This window comes from Myxocyprinus asiaticus, chromosome 42 (genome assembly GCF_019703515.2).
Source record: "Myxocyprinus asiaticus isolate MX2 ecotype Aquarium Trade chromosome 42, UBuf_Myxa_2, whole genome shotgun sequence".
NCBI lineage: Eukaryota > Metazoa > Chordata > Actinopteri > Cypriniformes > Catostomidae > Myxocyprinus > Myxocyprinus asiaticus.
The window spans coordinates 30,669,182-30,688,641 of record NC_059385.1 but is presented as its reverse complement, the minus strand read 5'-3'; the positions used below and the strand labels follow the sequence as shown (position 1 = coordinate 30,688,641).

General features: G+C 38.9%; 1 protein-coding gene across 1 annotated transcript in view; it reads right to left on the bottom strand.

Moving 5' to 3' along the window:
- The window catches only part of snx30 (sorting nexin family member 30), a 52,159-nt gene that overhangs the window by 5,642 nt on the left and 27,057 nt on the right, over positions 1–19,460 (bottom strand). Inside the window, exons 3-8 of the mRNA XM_051683330.1 lie at positions 19,303–19,413; positions 18,863–19,021; positions 16,669–16,858; positions 15,907–16,106; positions 3,508–3,594; positions 1,321–1,473 (exon numbers count right to left, since the gene is read on the bottom strand). Of these exons, the coding sequence (XP_051539290.1) occupies positions 1,321–1,473; positions 3,508–3,594; positions 15,907–16,106; positions 16,669–16,858; positions 18,863–19,021; positions 19,303–19,413 (900 nt within the window). The remainder of the gene's footprint in view (positions 1–1,320; positions 1,474–3,507; positions 3,595–15,906; positions 16,107–16,668; positions 16,859–18,862; positions 19,022–19,302; positions 19,414–19,460) is intronic.

The window sequence follows — 19,460 nt, the reverse complement described above, 5'->3', positions numbered from 1 at the left end:
TGGAGTAATGGCTTCTTCCTTGCTCAGGTTATGTCGATATAGGACTCGTTTTACTGTTGATATAGATACTTGTTTACCTGTTTCCTCCAGCATCTACACAAGGTCCTTTGCTGTTGTTCTGGGATTGATTTGCACTTTTCGCACCAAAATACTTTCATCTCTAGGAGACAGAATGCGTCTCCTTCCTGAGCAGTATGATGGCTACATGGTACCATGGTGTTTATACTTGCGTACTATTGTTTGTACAGATGAACATGGTACCTTCAGGCATTTGGAAACTGCTCCCAAGGATGAACCAGACTTGTGGAAGTACACAATTTTTTTTTTCTGAGGTCTTGGCTGATTTCTTTTGATTTTCCCATTATGTCAAGCAAAGAGGCACTGAGTTTGAAGGTAGGCCTTAAAATACATCCACAGGTACACCTCCAATTCAGTACACCTCCTATCAGAAGCTAATTGTCTAAAGGCATGACATAATTTTCTGGAATTTTACAAGCCGCTTAAAGGCACAGTTAACTTAGTGTATGTAAACTTCTGACCCACTGGAATTGTGATATAGTCAATTAAAAGTGAAACAATCTGTCTGTAAACAATTGTTGGACAATTTACTCGTGTCATGCACGAAGTAGATGTCCTAAACGACTTGCCAAAACTATAGTCTGCTAATATTAAATCTGTGGAGTGGTTAAAAAATTAGTTTAGACAACTGTATATAATGTATACTATACAATTGTGCTTTACATATGTAATGATTTTAATAAAAATTATTTTAACTGTCTAGAAAATGTCACAAAATTATTATTTATTTTTTTTTTCTTAAAGCAAAATGTAATTTTTAAGTTTTTTTCCTTTTCATTTTGGGGTGAAATATGATCCAGATATTTCCTGAAAGTTTATAAAAAGTGATGTATAGTAAAATAAATAAAAATCCTGGAAATATTTCAATGTGAATATTCAGTAAGGAAGAAAGGAAATAAATTGTCACTTATTTCAGCATTAACTAAATCTGCTGTCTGGCTTTCTGTTTCCTGGGTTCTTCACACTTGGCAGCGGTGTTTGAAATTTTGCAGTGCTGTGTCATTGTTTGGCATTACAGCAGGACTAAAGGTGCGAGAATTCCCATTCAAGTTCCAACCACAGTTGAGCTATTTCAGAACAACAGTCCCCAGCTAAATGGTGAACACTCGAAGTGTTCCAATAACAAATAGTTTTTCTTACATTTTAGATACAATGATGCATGCTTGCATGGATCACCAAAGCAAGGAGAGTCCATATGGGTGTTTGATAGACTAGTTGGTTCAATTTAAGTTGGTCTCTTACCTTCTCATAGTACTGGATGTTTTTGTCAGCCATGCCTGTGAGCAGCTGTCTGAAGTCCTGTCGTTTGTTGTTCTGCCAGCGGTCCCAGTCGGCCTTCAGGTCGGCGTTGAAGCACTCCACACGGTCCTGACACCTCTCCACATCAGTGGGCACCTGCAGGACAAAGATGTGCTGAGAACCGGCACATTTAAGGGTATTTTACCCTGTATGCAATAGACAACAAGCTTGGCTTGCCTTTTTGGTGTACAGGCATTTTCCACGCACAGGATGCAGGGTAAAATGCACCAGCACAACTATAACTGCAACTGCTTCAGCTCAATGCCAGAGAGTAAAAACATGCATCTCTGAGACCACATCCTAATCTGTTTGGAGTTTCCTATCATCATTGTTTGCAAAATATACGGTAATTGAGAGCTTTTTAGAAATGCTCCGTTTTCGGCAGAGGAAAACGTTGTTCTAGTGTGGATGAGAGGCGTAAATGTAGCGAAACAATTGCGTTTTCAAACCAAAATGTATTTGCATGGACGTGGACTGAATAATGCAATTACTATAAATATCGTATTACATGTTGCATGGAAGGCCACATCCACACTAATCTTTTCTTTCATGGAAATTTTGTTTTCAGTTTCCTAACGTCATCGTTTTCCATCGTCAAGTGGTAAATGAGAGTGAAGGAAAGCGTTCAGCGGAGGAAAATGCAGTTCATGTGTGGATGAGAGGCGTAAACATGAATGAATTTTCAAACGAAAATGTATAAAACTAACAAAAATAACTAAAATGCATGGCTTTTTATTTTTCCTTATAATATTTTATCATGAATAGAACTCGAATGGCGAAATGCGAATGGCGACAGACATTTGTGTGTCCGAAATCATTCGCTCATTTGTTCACTACTCCCAACATAGTGAATGCCAGATATATACTGCAGAGCCACGGTTTTCAAACTGGGAGGCATGCCTAGCCAGGGGGGCGCCAGAGTATGTCAGAGGAGGCGTGGAGATTGATGATAAATTCACCAAGTATGTATTGTGAAGAAAAATTAAAATTAATAGCTTTACAGACCATATTCCAGCTTAACAGACCGTAGCTCTATTGCGTTATAATACTGTTAAATGTTGGGAGCGCATCCATGTACTGGTTGCCCAAGCGCAAATCTCTCCTCTCATACACGGATTTCCTGTATTTGTGATGCTGATCTTTGAAATCTACCTGCTCTCGCTCAGAGAGTGTGTGCTCGCTCAAAACCTGGCCTGTTCACTCGCAAATCTATTATAAAGCCATATAGCTCTGCCCCTGTAGACTTGTTATATTGAGGAAGAAACAATAACAGAGAACTCATGTGGCAGCATATAAGTAGAAAATCTGAAAATATGTGTAACAAAGTCCCGACGTGTCCATTATATGTTTAACGTGATATTGGGTCGATGTGTCTGTGACAAGTGCAGTTTCACATAGAGACGTAGACTGGCTCATGTGGTGCAAGTTTATCACAATTCTAGGCTAAAAAACAGTTAAGTAATCCCACTGTCATAAGGACAAACATGTAATTTTAATACAAATAATAGCAGTTTTGTAAATTTTGTCAGAGGGGGACTTACTGTTTAACATTTTGAAAACCCCTGCCGTAGAGGATATAACTGTGATTTCAGACTGTTTTGAAGGGAACTAACCACATAAAAGCATATAAGATCACATATCATATGTAAAAAGTATCTATCACAATATATGGGAGATTTAAGAAAGATGGTTGAAATATAAAAGGTAAAGTGTGTCATTTTTTTTACATTTAAATACTTTCTTCTATCCCTGTGTAATATGCAGAGACAGCTATTGGTAAGCAATTTGTAGGTTGAATTGCTGAAAAGTGTAAACACTGTAGGATGGTTTTTGCTCTGTTTGTTTGAGCATCCCAACCAGCCAAACGCAATAACACTGGCTCAACCAATGGCATGAGTTTGGACCAATAGCAGACGGGGGCAGTGTTCAGGAAACATGTTTGAAAATCATTATTTTTGCGGGTCTGTTTGGTGACACCAGTGGCTCTGAAATCACACACTTCACCTTTAAATGATCATACTCCAAAATATACAGTACAAACTGCAATTCCTTCAGTGATTAATGGGAAAAATTGTAATACAAACACTTTGAATCACTTTATATGAGAGCCTGTGAACAAACGTAACTCACCGGTGTCTTTTTGTCCTCTCTGAACACCACTGCCTCCAGTTTTGTTTCGTATTCTGCCTGGACTTGGTCTCTCTTCTTAAGTACATTCTGAATGATGAAAAAAAAAAAAAGGTATCATGTGAATTGCAAGTGTTTGCAATAGATTGCAAATTACTGGTTAGTCAAACATCTCAACATTTTTTAATTTCAATTTTCCCTCTTAACAACCAGTTGTGAGACCAAGACATTTATTCACTACTTACAGTATATTGTGCAGTGGAGCAATGGCATGAAAATGGAAACTATTAAACCTGATTCTTGTTTCTTCTCATAAATCTTTGTCTGGGTGTCTCTAACTGTTCTGCAGTAGCACTTGGAGGAGAAGAACTACAGTATGACAACAGAGAACTGAAACACTAAAAACATCCCATCAGCAGGGCAGAAAGTCTGGAAATATCTTTAATTTCCAATATACTGTATAGATATACATAGACTTGGAAATATCATCAGTTTATAGTCATAGATATTTTAAGGTGAACTAAAGCAAATCATAATATTTATTTAGGAGTGCAACAGTGGTAGAAATATTAATAGTTTGATTAAACAAAATTCAGATAATAAAAGCTTTTGAGCCTTTTTTTATTATTGGTTTCGATCTCAGAATACACAAGCAACACATTTTTAACTTCTTGTACCACAAAAACTGAAAAATAAATTTCAATTCAGAAATGGACAAAATTGATGTTCAACATAGAAGAGGTAGGTTCAAAATCCAGACTTATACAACATGAGAAGGACCTTAAATAATTTGATAATCATTTTAGAAAAGTTACAGAAGTCTCATGTTAGCACAGCTGTCCACCACATCTCTATAAAATCTGCTGATTTTCTAGATGTGACACACAAAGGCTGAGAGGAAGAGACTTTATCTGTTAGGACTGAATAAGACCGTTTCCTCAAAACTGCACAGTGTACAGAGAGAGAGAGAGCGAAACTTGTCTATCGCAGTTTTAAAATATCGGTTATCGAATCAGTGCACCCCTAATAGTGACGTACCAAGGATTTACCAAATATGTCCACCACCTTAATGCCTTTAAAGACCAAACACAAATGTTTCACTGCAATTTCTCGCCATGTTAAAGATTTTGAATAGAAACAATGGATTCATATGGAATTAACACACCAGGAGCGATATATTTATATTGGATATATATATTAGGAATGTAAGTTAATGTAAGTTAAAATTTCTCATGGTTACAATTATATCACAGTTCTATGGTCATGATCTTGATGTGGTAAATATTCGGCCCGTCGCTATTAGAGGTGCACTGATTAGGAAATTTGAGGCTGATATGACAACCAAAACCGATTTTAACACTGCGATAGGCAAGTTTCTATCCAATATAATATGCTGCAGCAAAATGCCACAATGCACATTTTATATTTTGTGATAATTATTCGAATACTAAGAAAACAGATATGAACAATGCTGTTGTCTCCGAGGGTTCAGCATCACACACAGCCCATTCAAAAACAAAATCCTGCAAAACTGCTCCAGCGAGAGTTTTCTTTTTGAGTAATGCAAATCACTAATAATTAAACATTTTAGAGACATCTCAGTGCCATGATTGCAGAATAATTTGTTAATTATTTTTTTAATTTATATGTACAGTTCATAAGCATGCAATATTTTCATTTTCTGATTAACAATTTTTATTAATTCACATAAATGTACCTCATAGAACAAAACATATATACATAGAATCAAACTTAACCCCAACTATTACCACTCCCCCTCCCAATCCCACCCTAACCCCAGCAACATAACAGTGGTCTTAAATGACATAGACACACATGCACACACATAAAAAAAAAATACATAAAAAAAAAAAATAAACAAATAAAATAAAAAAATAAATAACACATCAACAATAATCACACATCCACAAATGACAAATACCTGCCCCATTTCTCCACGAACACTTTATACCTCCCCGTTCCTCTGAAAGTAACTTCCTCAAAGGCTGCCACCCTTCCCATCTCCGAGCACCACTCCTGAAAGGAGGGTGCTCCAGCCAACCTCCAGCCCCTCAAAATGATCTGCCTGGCAATCATGACACTGATTAAGACCCAATTCTTTATGTGTCTACTTACAATGTCAATGACCACCCCATCACCCAAGATACAGAGTCTGGGGCAGAATAATACCTGAATACCTAACACCTTGCATACCAGACTCTGCACCTTTAACCAAAACTTTTGAATTTCCACACACCCCCAATAGACATGGGTTAAATCTCCATACTCTGATTGGCATCTCCAGCAGGTGTGTGTGTCTTTAAGACCAAGCCTATACAATTTAGAGGGGGTCCAATAGAACCGATGTAAAATCTTGAATTGTATAAGGCGCACCCTTGCATCTCTAGATGCAGTTTTTATGTTTTTTAAAATCCTAGCCCATTCTCCCTCCTCCAATTCCAGGTCTAAATCTTTCTCCCATAATCTCTTGAGAGTGGTTGAGACTCTGTCCCCCAGACTCTGAATTCATAAGGAGTAATACACTGATGCCTCATGACCTTTTCCAAAAGCAGAAATCACCTCTCCCAGAGTATCTGCCGCTCTAGAGGGGTGTATGCTATTCCCAAAAATAGTACAGAGCAAGTGTCGTAGCTGAAGATACCTAAAAAACTGAGATCTGGGGATCCCAAAATATTGAACCAAATTTTCAAAGGATCTCATCACACCACTCTCATAAAGATCACCGAGTGTTTTAACCCCCCTCACAATCCACTCAGACCAATAAAAAGGGGACTTATTAATGCATAGTTTGGGGATTAGTCATAGGCTTGAGGCAACATTTAGATAAATATCTGAATTAAACACTCTGGACACTTTTGTCCATACTGAGTGCAAATGTGAAATAACGGGGTGTGATTTAACTTCTCTGGTTAGTTTGATGAAAGGCTTTGCAATGGCAAAATAGGGGCAAGAAATTCTTGTTCAATGCAAAACCAGGGAGGGGCTCTTTCAGGTGGAAGCGACCAATGAGCCAAATGTCTGAGACTGAAAGCATAATAATAAAACAGAATCTTGGGTAAGCCTAACCCACCTCTGTCCATCGGCCTATGTAACTTATTAAAATGTAACCTGGCATGCTTACCATTCCAAATGAAGGACTTTGCTATGCTATCAAATTGCCTGAAATAAGAGAGGGGGACATCTATAGGAAGAGACTGTAACAGGTAGTTGAATTTTGGAATACAATTCATTTTAATTACATTAACCTTCCCAATCATCGATAAGTGTATGAAGCCCACCTATCCACATCATTCGAAAACCTTTTTATTAAGAGATCAAAATTAACTCTGACTAAATCACACAAATTTGCTGGGAATAAATTCCCAAATACTTAATGCCCTGTTTGAGCCACTGGAAGGTGCCCGGCTGGAAGGCCGTTACTGGACATTACGCTGTCAAAGCCAAAGTTTCGGATTTAGACCAGTTGACTTTATATCCTGAGAACTTGGAAAAGGAATTAATAATTCTATGGAGGCAAGGCATAGATCTAGTGGAGTCGGAGACGAATAATAAAATATCATCTGCGTAAAACAGAAGCTTATGCGCCACACCTCCCGCAATCACTCCTGGAAAATCATCCTCCTTTCTTATCGTGGCTGCTAATGGTTCCAGGGCAAGACAAAACAATAATGGGGAAAGAGGGCAACCCTGCCGAGTGCCCCTATCCAGAGTAAAATAATCTGAAATTAATCCATTTGTTTGTACCGCTGCTACAGGGTGTCTATAAAGTAACTTAATCCAACCAATAAATGTACTCCCGAACCCATGCATTTCCAAAATCTTAAGAAGATAATCCCATTCTACCATATCAAATGCCTTTTTGGCATCAAGTGTGATGACAGTGACCGGAGATTGATCATTCGCTACTGACCACATGATATTTATGAAACGCCTAATGTTATCAGAAGAGCTACGGCCCCGAATAAACCCCACCTGATCTATATGTATAAGAGATGTCATAACCTTACTTAATCGGTTAGCCAGAATTTTTGACAAAATTTTTACATCTAGCTGGATCAGGGAAATTGGATGGTAACTTTTACACACACTTGGATCTTTGTCCTTTTTAAGAATCAGACTGATCCGGGCTTGTGTCATGGTTGGGGGAAGCTTTCCATTCTTTAATGATTCCGTATAAACTTCTAACAAAAGTGGAGCCAATTCTGTAGCATAAGATCTAAAAAATTCAGCTGCAAAATCATCTGGCCCCGGAGCCTTGCCTGTAGGTAAGGCCTTAATTACCTCATCAAGCTCCTCCAAGGTTATCTCAGAATCAAGAGAGTTTTTTTGCTCAATCGTCAATTTAGGGAGTTCTAATGGTTCCACAAAGTTTCTAATATCTTCATCAGTAGAAGAAGACGTAGAACTATAGAGATCAAGGTAGAATTCTTTAAAAGCATTATTAATATCAATGGCCAAGGTAAATATTTCACCACCAGCAGATTTCACTGAGGGAATGGTAGACAAAGACTCTCTCTGTTTTATATATCTAGCCAAAACATTTCCTGCTTTGTCCCCCGACTCAAAGTATGACTGTCTTGCCCTGAATAACCAAAACTCCAATTTCCATGACAAAATAGTATTATATCTATATTTCAATCGGGTCAATTCTCTGAGGCCATCAGATGACATACGGTGCTTCAGCTCTGCCTCTGCACTTTTAATATTTCCTTCCAACTCCACAAGTTCTTGTGCTTTGAATTTTTTGGTGAATGAGGCATATTGTATAATCCGACCCCTAAAAACCGCCTTAAGTGCCTCCCAAGCCACGCCCACAGAGGATACTGAGGACCAATTGGTCTCCATATAAACATTGATTTCAGTCTTTAACATTTGTTGGAAATCAGGATTTTGCAAAAGGGACACATTAAGGCGCCAACTATATGATTTCTTTTTCTCTGTATATGGCAACACCCCTAAACTCACCAGGGCATGATCTGAGACTAAGATATTTCCAATTGAGCAATCAACAACAGATGAAATGAGGGATTTGGATATAAAAAAAACTCTATTACAGAATAAATCTTATGGACTGATGAAAAAAATTTATAGTCCCTACCAGATGGGTTCAAAAGTCTCCAAATATCCGTAAGACCAAGATTTTTTACACTTCCTGTGAAGCGTCAATGTTGCTCTAGGAGGTTTACACACTTTTGCTTCACTGTGATCAAGGACTGAGTCCATCAAAAGATTAAAGTCTCCTCCCAACATTATATCATGAGGGGTGCCAGCAGCTTGCAGCATCCCTTCAAGATCTATAAAAAAGCCCTGATTATCAGCATTAGGTGCGTAAATATTAGCCAAAATCAATCTTTCCCCTTGAATTTCAGCTAAAACAATAATGACTCTCCCTAATTTATCTTTAGTCTGTTTGAGACATTTGAATTGTAGATGTTTATTAATCAATATAATGACTCCCTTGCTCTTACTTGAGCCAGCACTAAAAAAAACATGTCCACCCCATATCTTCCCAATTTTTTAAGCTTCCTGCGGGGAGTGTTTCTTGAAGTAACACTATATCATATTTCTTACATTTAAGAAAAGTAATAACTTTCCTTCTTTTTATGGGGTGCTCCAACCCATTTACATTCCATGTGGAGAGAGATAGTACACTTATATTAACATTTGACATTTTGATATAGTAGAAAATATAAATTGTGTGTCAAAAACAAAATTATACAGTCCACATTCCCCATTAGTGAAACAATCAAACCCCGAACTTCCCCCTGAACAAAACAAACAGAAAAAAGAAAAACGTGCGCATTAACCTCGCGCACGAAAGGGCCAACCGGCGACAATCCCTCTAAACTCAAAAGGTCCATGAACGCCCTCGAGCCCCCACAACAACTTTGCCATCGGATTGCTCAATTTTGCCTCACAAATTTACATAACAGAAAATACTTTGTAAAATAAACCCCAGCAAATAGGAAGAATGAACACAAAGGACGTGTAGATTCATTCACAGAACTGTCTCAAAGGTGTGATCTTCCACAAAACAAATTCCAGCTGATATAAAACCGTTCAGATTCCTCGGACAGACAGACGAATGTTCCGTGAGCTGGCTGTTATGAGTTCAGCGGATGACGTAATCGTTCCAATGTCCCGTAAAAATACTCAATAAAACAAACTACAGCCAGCAGGAGGAATAAGCATGAAGAACGAACAGATTAATCCACAGCTGTTCCAAAGGAGTGTTATTCAATAGAACAAGCTCCAGCCCCTAGGCGGAACCAATACAAAAAGAAACAAAACTGGCATCCTGATTCCCCGGATGGTAGAGTCAATTCACTCGGAGGCCGCATAAACGTATATATACCATGACTTACACAATCCGTCAACTTTATAAAAGACATCCTTTGTGTGAGCATGTAGATATTTTGCAGTCATCCATAGTGTCCACTCTCAAACTGGCCAGGAACTTCAAAGCAAAAGTAATCTTTCATCAATGCAAAAGTTTCTTTAAGGAAAAGTGTTATTCACAAAATAAGCTCCAGCCGCTCGGCAGAGCCAATGCAGTTTACTCACCCATTGATTCAATAAAAGACATTGCCAGATTGGGACATGTAAATACTTTGCGACCATCCTTCGTTTCTATTCTCAGTTTGGCCGGGAATATCAGAGCAAAAGTGATCTTTCGCTGATGTAAGAGTTTCTTACATTCCTTGAACTGATCGCATTTCTCTCTTGTCGAACTCGCAAAGTCCGGGAACAAGAAAATATTATGGTTCTTCCAAGAAAGCTTCCCTTTGCTCCTCGCCTGGCGCAACACCAGATCTTTATCGGATGATCTCAGAAATCTGGCCAGAATCGATCGGGGCCTGTCTCCCTCAGCAAATCTGTGAGCCGGGACTCTGTGAGCTCGCTTGATTTCCAGCTTGTGGCCTGTTATTTCGAGCAGACTCGGGAAAAGCTCGTCTAGGAATTTCACCATATCTCTGCCCTCCTCATGCTCAGGAATTCCAACAATTCGAACATTATTCCTGCGGCTTCTATTCTCAAAATCTTCAAGCTTTTCAAGGAAATGTTCCAAATCAACTTTGGTCGTGGGCGGATTAGCGGTTAATTCCCTCTCCGAAGATTCCAGAAAATCGATTCGTCTCTCAACATCAGTCACTCTTGTAACTATCTCAGAGAATTTTATTTCCATCGCAGTAATCGATCGACGTATTACAGCGAGATCCTCAAAGTCAGCAAGAACCTCCTCTCCCGCCGCGCCATCTAAATCGATTCCCCGGTCTGTAGGCCAGTCGGGGCTTTCATCCTGAACATGTAAGTGTCTTTTATGTCTCCAGAGCCTGAGGATTTGGACTTCTTTGCCATGTTTTGCCTCAAAGAGCAAATGTGTAACTGGGTGTATCAAATTTCACCAGATTATAACATGAAAATAATAAAAAATTTAGCAAAGTGCGCAGAGCTCGTAGCCCACATGTCTGCTTCTTGCATGGCATCACAAGACCCAATATTTTCATTTTCAAAAGCAGTATTAAGGGGGTCAAACACCAGATGAGTGCAGCAAATTTTTACTTTACAGTCTCTCCAATAAAGATAGATAATTTTAAATGGAATAATAAATCTTTATTGAACATGATGGTAGTGGTGTTTTCTAGGTAGCTATGTAACAACTGAAGTACAATTTTCATAGTAACTATCTATCTATTTAATAGCTAACGTTAGCTAGCTAGCCTGACTAGCTAATCGACAGGCTATTTGATATGTCTGGGTCTATATAAACTATTTTTCTATTCAATTTAATGAAGGGGGGGGGCCGTGTAGCTGTGCACCGTTTATGAACAGTGAATGGTGGCGGTGGTGTGAGTATATTCATATAAAACAATCAGAAACAGAATGAGCTTTATTGCCAAGTATGCTTCCAAAAAGGAATTTTTCTTGGTGACAGAAGCATCCAGTGCACAAACAATACAACAACAAGACAAGAGATGACAAAAAGATAAATATAATAAAACAGAATAAAAAGCAAATCAAAATGTAAGTATATATAGAAATACACAATAAGACAAATAAATAAATAAATAAATAAATAAATAAATAATATATATATATATATATATATATATATAGTATGTACAAATACAAATCTGTTATATACAGTGCAAGGGAATGTAATGCAGAAGAACAATAAGAATAATATAATTGACTAGGCTGTGTATTGCATGTAATTATAGTATAGTTTTTAACTGTTCAGGAGATGGATGGCCTAAGTTAAAAAACTGTTCTTGTGACTGATGGTTCTGGTGCTCAATGCTCTGTAGCATCAGCCAGAAGGCAACAGTTCAAAAAGGTAGTGGGCTGGGTGACTGGGGTCCAGAGTGATTTTTCCAGCCCTTTTCCTCACTCTGGAAGTGTAGTTCTTGAAGGGATGGCAAGGGGCCACCAATAATCCACTCAGCAGTCCGAACTGTCCTTTGTAATCTTCTGATGTCCGATTTAATAGCTGAACCAAACCATACAGTTATTGAAGTGCAGAGGACAGACTCAATGACTGCTGAGTAGAACTCGATTAGCAGCAACTGTTGGGCCTTTTTCACAATGGAGTCAATGTGGGTCTCCCACTTCAGGTCCTGTGAGATTGTAGTGCCCAGGAACATGAATGACTCCACTGCTGCCACAGTGCTGTTTAGAATGGTGAGCGGGGTAAATGTTGGGGTGATCCTCCTAAAGTCCACAATCATCACCACTGTTTTGAGCGTGTTGAGCTCCAGGTTCTTATGACTACACCAGTAAGCCAGCCGTTCAACCTCCCTTCTGTTTGCAGACTCATCTTCATCTTAGATGAGGCCGAGGACAGTAGTGTCGCCTACAAACTTCAGGAGCTTGACAGAGTGATTCTTGGCGGTACAGTCATTGGTATACAGGGAGAAGAGTAGTGGGAAGAGCACACACCCCTGGGGGATACCAGTGCTGATTGTACATGTGCTGGAAGTGAATTTCCCCAGTCTCACTAGCTGCGGCCTGACCATCAGACAGCTGGTGATTCACTGGTAGATAGATGTGGGAACAGAGAGCTGGGTTAATTTATTCCATAGGAGAGCTGGGATGATAGTGTTGAAAGCCGAACTGAAGTCCACAAAAAGGATCCTTGCATATGTCCCTGGTCTGTCCAGATGTTGCAGGATATGATGCAATCCCATGTTGACTGCATCATCCACAGACCTGTTTGCTCGATAAGCAAATTGATGGGGATCTAGAAAGGGTCCAGTGATGTCCTTCAGATGGACCAACACCAGTCTCTCAAATGACTTTGTGACCACAGATGTCAGAGCGACATTAAGTCCTTTGATCTTGGGTTTCTTTGGGACATGGATGATAGTGGAGCGTTTGAAGCAGCAGGGAACTTCACACTGCTCCAGTGATCTGTTGAAGATCTTTGTGAAGATGGGGGCCAGCTGGTCAACACAGGATTTTAGACAAGTGTGTGAAACACCATCTGGGCCCTGTGCTTTCCTTGTCTTTTGTTTCCGGAAGACATGGCACACCTCCTCTTCACAGATCTTACGTGCAGGTTGAGTAGCGGGGGGGGGGGGGGGGTGCAGTAGGTGTTGGTATGAAGTAAAGGTCAGAGTGGGTGTGGGGTGAGACTGTGCTTTTCAAATCTACAGTTTAAACACATTTAATTCGTCAGCCAGTTGTTGGTTCCCTACAATGTTGGAGGATGGTGTCTTGAAGTTAGAAATGTCTTTCAGGCCTCTCCACATTGATGCAGGGTCGTTAGCTGAAAACTTGTTTTTCAGCTTCTCAGAGTAGCTTCTTTTAGCCACTTTAATTTCCTTAGTGTGTTTTTGGCCTGATTATACAAGATTTTATCCCCGCTTCTGTAAGCAACCCCTTTGGCATGACGAAGCGGTCTGAATTTTTCTGTAAACCATGGTTTGTCATTTTTGAATGTTAAATAAGTCCTAGTAGGAATGCACATATCCTCACAGACACTGATATATGATGTCGCAGTATCTGTGAGCTCGTCCAGATTGATGTCTGCAGCTTCAAAAACACTCCAATCTGTGCAGTCAATGCAGGCTCGTAGTTCCAGCTCTGCTTCATTGGTCCATCTCTTTACAGTATTTACTACAGGTTTAGCTGATTTTAGTTTCTGCCTGTAGGTTGGAAGAAGATGAACCAGACAGTGATTAGAGAGTCCCAAAGCTGCTCTAGGGACAGAGCGATATGCATCCTTTAATGTTGTGTAGCAGTGGTCCAGTATATTTCTGTCCCTGGTGGGGCATGCAGGCCCGGTTCCAGATCAAAATCACTGAGGGTGCTTCTGAAAATAGTGGGGGTGCTCTGTATAAACTGGAGATGTATTGTAATTTTAAAAAAAATGTATAGATTAAATCATGTTTAAATGCTACTTAACGTAAAGTTTATTTTTTTTTTTTAATGTACAAAACATTTATTGCTTCAGGGTTTTTTCCATATGATCTGTCACTGAAAATGACAGCAAAATGCTGCACCTGCAGATTAGGACATACTGATTTGCAAAATCATACACGTTTATAAGTTTTGATGCAGCATTTTGTGCATTCACAAAATGTAGGGATTTTTGTGTGTTTGCTGGGATTCAAGAAAATCTGCTTGCCAATTTACAGTATAAGTCTTACATATTCAATTGAGCAGGGGTGTGCAATTATTTTGGTACAGGGGCCGCATCAGCCATTAAGTAGAACATGGAACAGAGAAGATAAACATTTCTGCATAGTTGTATCTTTTAAGCCCAGACATGCACTCATGAATGATGCACAATTTTCTGAAGTGTATACTGATGCGACCATTCTGCGGTTGCTTAAAGTTTTCTGCTATATTTCTATCATGTGGTAGTAAAACTGAATAAAGGCTGAATAAAATTATTAATTGATTATTTTACCATACTTCAATGCGGTGATAATTTAGCATTCAATTTAACACTCCACATCAGGAGTCTGGTTTAATAGTAAAATAAAATAATTATTTTAATGTTGGCCGCAAAGTAGAGCCATTTAATTTTTTATTCTGAAAACATTATCAACCTGTTTACACGCTCATGAGTCATGATGTGAGTCTCGTCAATGGTTTGTTTGGCATCCCATTCAGCACACAACTGAATAAAACCGGCTGCATGACACTGATAAATGATTACTACCAGAGTAACATTCGCATACAGGTGTGAGGGATTTCAGCATTTCACAAATAACACAAAGAACAAACATTTTACTCTCTCGCTTGGTTTTGCTCGCGTGTCCCCTCCATGCACTACTGAGCGCTAAGTTTTTGTTTATTTTTTGTGAAGAGAGATAAAGCATGTGCACTCGCATGCATGGTTGACAGATTGCATAAATTAAGTATGACATAAGACGAAATATTTCCAATTTGTGCAAGTAAAAATCTCTGATTGGGGTGTTGCATTTATTATCTGGAAACCCTGAGCATATTAAAAGCTTGTGGATGTGTGATAGGTCCAAAAGCCAGATAAATGAAAAATCTAGTAAAAAAACGTTCATGATAAATCAACCTGCGGGCAGTAGTTTGTCCTGGTCTGCAATTGAGGGTGCTTAGGCATGTAATGTGCTGTCCGTATTTTGGCAGTTCATGGGTGAGTTTGGCTTTGTTAAAATCGCACAGAATAATAACAAGTGAGTCTGGGTGTTGTTGCGCCGTGTCTGCGAATTGATCAGCCAGCTGTTGCAGCGCTGCATTCACGCACGCGTTTGGAGGAATATAAACACTCACCAGAATAATCCTCTCTTCCCTCGCCTGCATCTCATAGCGCGCTTAAACAACACAGCTGTGCCTCTGACTAAAATGTCCAGCAAACGTCCGAATAGTGAAACACTGGGAAAAGATCGTCCCTGGTAAAACTGATTGGAAAAAAATTACTAAACACAGGACAAACAAACAAAAACAACAAAAGAATTGGAGAGTTCCACACCAAGGTGGCCATCTGTGGCGCCATCATCATCAGTTTTTACAATGGTTTCGAATTTTAGCTGGTGTCATATGTGTCATCCGCCTCACCCTTTAGACAAGATTAACCGAGGTGAACAAATATATACCATGAACCGTCGGCAGGCAAACAGTAAAGTTCTGTTTTTACAAGAATTGTTTCACCCCTACTACAGTATATATATTATATCCCCAGATGCCATCACCAGAAGAGATTAAACCACTGAAAAATCCAAATTTCGCAAATAGTATAAGGACACTGGGTATTTTTGTATTTAATTGGACTATTGGTTATTTTCCAGTAGCTTTGGATGAAGAGACTAATGGTCCCTCCATATTAATGGTTAATCATTTCAAATTCACACTCGCAAGAGAAAATGTGACTCAAAGACTAATCTGAGAGCCACTCACCTTCATGGATTCGATATAGAGGACGTATTCTCTGAGCACAGGCAGGAAGTCCTCACTCATGTCCTCCGTGAGCTCCTCCAGAGCGCTAGAGCAGTTTGACACACATCCCGCCACACCATCCAGAGAATCATGAAGATCTTCCTCAAAAGACGCCCAGGAGGAGTACACAGGCCCGTATTCCCTCAACTCCACCAGGTACTCTGAGAAGAATCAGGCAAAAACGGTTATGGATTATCGTAAATGGAATATCTTCTACACTTTTGTAGTATATATTTTTACCCCCAAAGCCTACTTATGCTCTATTCCAAAATTTAGTGAGCTGCCTTATTGTCTACTGCCTACATAGACAGCATCCTAACTGATATGGAATGCTCTACATTGGTAGCATCAATAAACAGCACTTCTTATACGAAGTGCATGTGAGACTACACTCACAATTGACTACAATAGTTTGGCCTTAGCATGTTGCTAAACTAACAACATGATGTTGCTAAGCTAACTACATGATGAACTGTCAAATAAGCATAAAAATACAAACTTTCTTTTCATGCCCTCAAATCAACTTAGAACACTGTAGAACCTAACTGTTCTAACTGTAGAATCTTTCAGCACCAGCCACAGAGTAACACGGATGAATAAAACATTTAATTATCCTTCTATTCTCTGGCCCATACAATTAAACAGGCTGTTTAATTGGCTAACTTCACATGTGTAATGAGATGGATGGATGGACAGACGGACAGATGGACAGACAGTGATTACCCGATTGCTCTTTGATGATCCTCTGTGCTATCCTGTCTATGGTGCCCAGTTTCTGTGTGAACACATCCAGATAGTCGGCCATGGCTGCAAACTCTATCGGCCGTCCCCTCAGTTTATAACCACCTGTCACATACTTCACCGATTCCCCCATTTTAGTGAGCAGAGCCAGACCCAAACGCTTATTCAAGTCCTGAAGAAACAAGCATACAGTATATCAGTCCTGCCTCTGGGCCAAGAAATCATTGTAAAAACAACAAAATCCCACTGGGTGACAAACATGCTTTCAATCTTGCAATATACTGTATACAGTCAACTTACTGCACAAATTCACCGCTGTAAGGTCATTTCCAACAAAAATCTAAACATATGTATCCAAGGGTCATAAACAGCAAGTAAGGGTTTGATTATCACTGGATCATTTTTCCAGTATTTGCATTCCAACATACAACCAGAGCACTGCGACCAACTACAGAGCCCTGAAGCAGGACACATATACAACTACATGTACAATTCCTATACACTGAGGCTTTATGTTTCTAAACAGACTAAAGGCACTAAACATGACACATAAATTGGAAATTTAAACCTGTGAGGTATTATGATCCTGTTGCATATTGTACTAATCATCCTGCAATGACAAAATGTTTTTGTGAAGTGCTTCTCAACTGCTGGGTCGAGACCCAAAAATGAGACGCAGTTCTGTTCAAGACAGGTGGAATTACACAATCCTGTATGCATTTAATAAAATGCAACTAAACAAATAATTGTGCATAGTTAGGAAGTCAAAATAAATTGGCAAATCAAAAAAAAAAAAAAAAGAGAGAGAGAAATAAAGAGATATTCCCATGTCTTTTATCAAATCAAACTCTAAAGTGTTTTGGTGGAAATTCATCTGCATTGGTCAAAGTTTGCCAAATTATGCAGATGTCATTATGGACAGGTTGCATGACATGCACTCATCATCGAAAACCATAAACAAAACTATGCAAGGTAAAAGAAAATGAAAACCAAACTGAATAATACAGGTTCATGGGTAAATCAAACTTCTATTGTTCGTGAATTTATAAAATTGTTGATTTCCTCATTGAAAATAATAAGAGGCCTGGGTAAAAATATAGATTTTCTGATGCATCATGATCTTCATTTGAAGGATCTCGATCAAGATTCTTAAATCCCAAGATTGGTCTTTTACTCTATGTAGCAATCGTCTACAATGCGAGTAAATCGCTCACATATGTGTAATAATTTTGCACTATACGAATAAAAATGTCTGATTAATCACTGGCTGGTAACTTTTCAGATTTCACTCGCCAGTTATTGAGTCCTACATTACAGTGGATCCTTTCACTGCATGTTGAGAGTAAACGTTTGGTTTGACTCATTCCGTGTAATGTGTGTCCAAAGATGAGATCCACGCAATCCACGGAAGCGGTAAAGAAGCCATTCGTCTCATGCGCTCAACTGACAACAAGTCTGTAAGACTCTTGCTGAACTGCTGCTATTCTTAAAGAGACAGTACAGTTTAAGCATGTGTGCTACAAATCAATGTAAATATTTGTAAACAGTGCAAATTATGCTTGTAAACAATAACATGCAACAAAATATATGCAATATATGCAATTTCAAGACATCATAATTATTGATTGAATACATGGATTTGTTTATTTTTACAAAGCTAAAATGTGAACAAAATGATGAAAAGAAAATTTAATATGTAAAAATAAACATTTTCGTAATGTACCAACTGTAGTTAGAAGGTCCCCTATATAATTAACAGTGTTAGATGAGAATTTCTTTCAGTTGTAAACAAAAAGGACATTATAACTATAATTTACCTAAATGAATCTGAATCAAATTGAACTGAGTGAAATTGAGCTTGTGAAAGGAATTGGGGAATCTGTATCAATACCCAGCCCTAATTAAAAGTGTTGAATATTGCTGGGCCTATGCAGTTCATGATTATATTATTACATTTTAATGTTGATTTTAAGGACATTTTTGTCCTATATATATATTACGACAAATGTGCAAAAAAAAATCCGGGACCTGGAGCAAAACCAGTTGAGAACCACTGTTTTAGTGTATTTGTTTAATGCTTGACCACAAAGGTGGCTGGTATACCTTCAAAACTACCTTCATATTTTGAATAATTGTGTTAACGACTTTGGTGCAGTAAAAACACTGAAGCTCTGACCTTTGCTGAGAGAAAGGCATTGAAGTGTTCGTTGAAAGAGAGGACCGGATGGTCTGCTACACGTTTGAGGAACTTATCAAGCGCCTTTCTCCTGGTCTCCACAAACTCCTCTGAAAACCGGTCCACCACTCCCTTCACTACAAACTTCTCAGGCAAGGGCTATGGAGAAACAACCCACGAATGTAAAGAGGCCATCATATGACATAAAACAAGACTGTCTTCAAAAGCCATCAGGGAGCGGTCACTATTCGACAGGACTTCTGAATATACAGTAAAAGCTTCAGTACAAAAATCCCACAATGGAAGGACATACTGATGATGATAACTGTGAAATACAATGTTAAGCTTTGCAGAAGCCAGAAATGTATCAAAGCAAACAGTGTCACTGTGGCTACAGCTGTTTTTGAGAGTAGTGTTACAGTGCGTCTTCCTCTACCTACTGGTATAAGGTGGGTGGGTTGACTCTCCTCTAATTTGTTCCTCAGCCAGTCAAAGTCTTGGTAGCGTCGTCTTACCGAGAACTCGGGCAGGTCAAACTCTGTTCTGGTGGTCTGTTGGTAGCACACAAGAAGAAACTGGTGAATAACCACTGAATTTC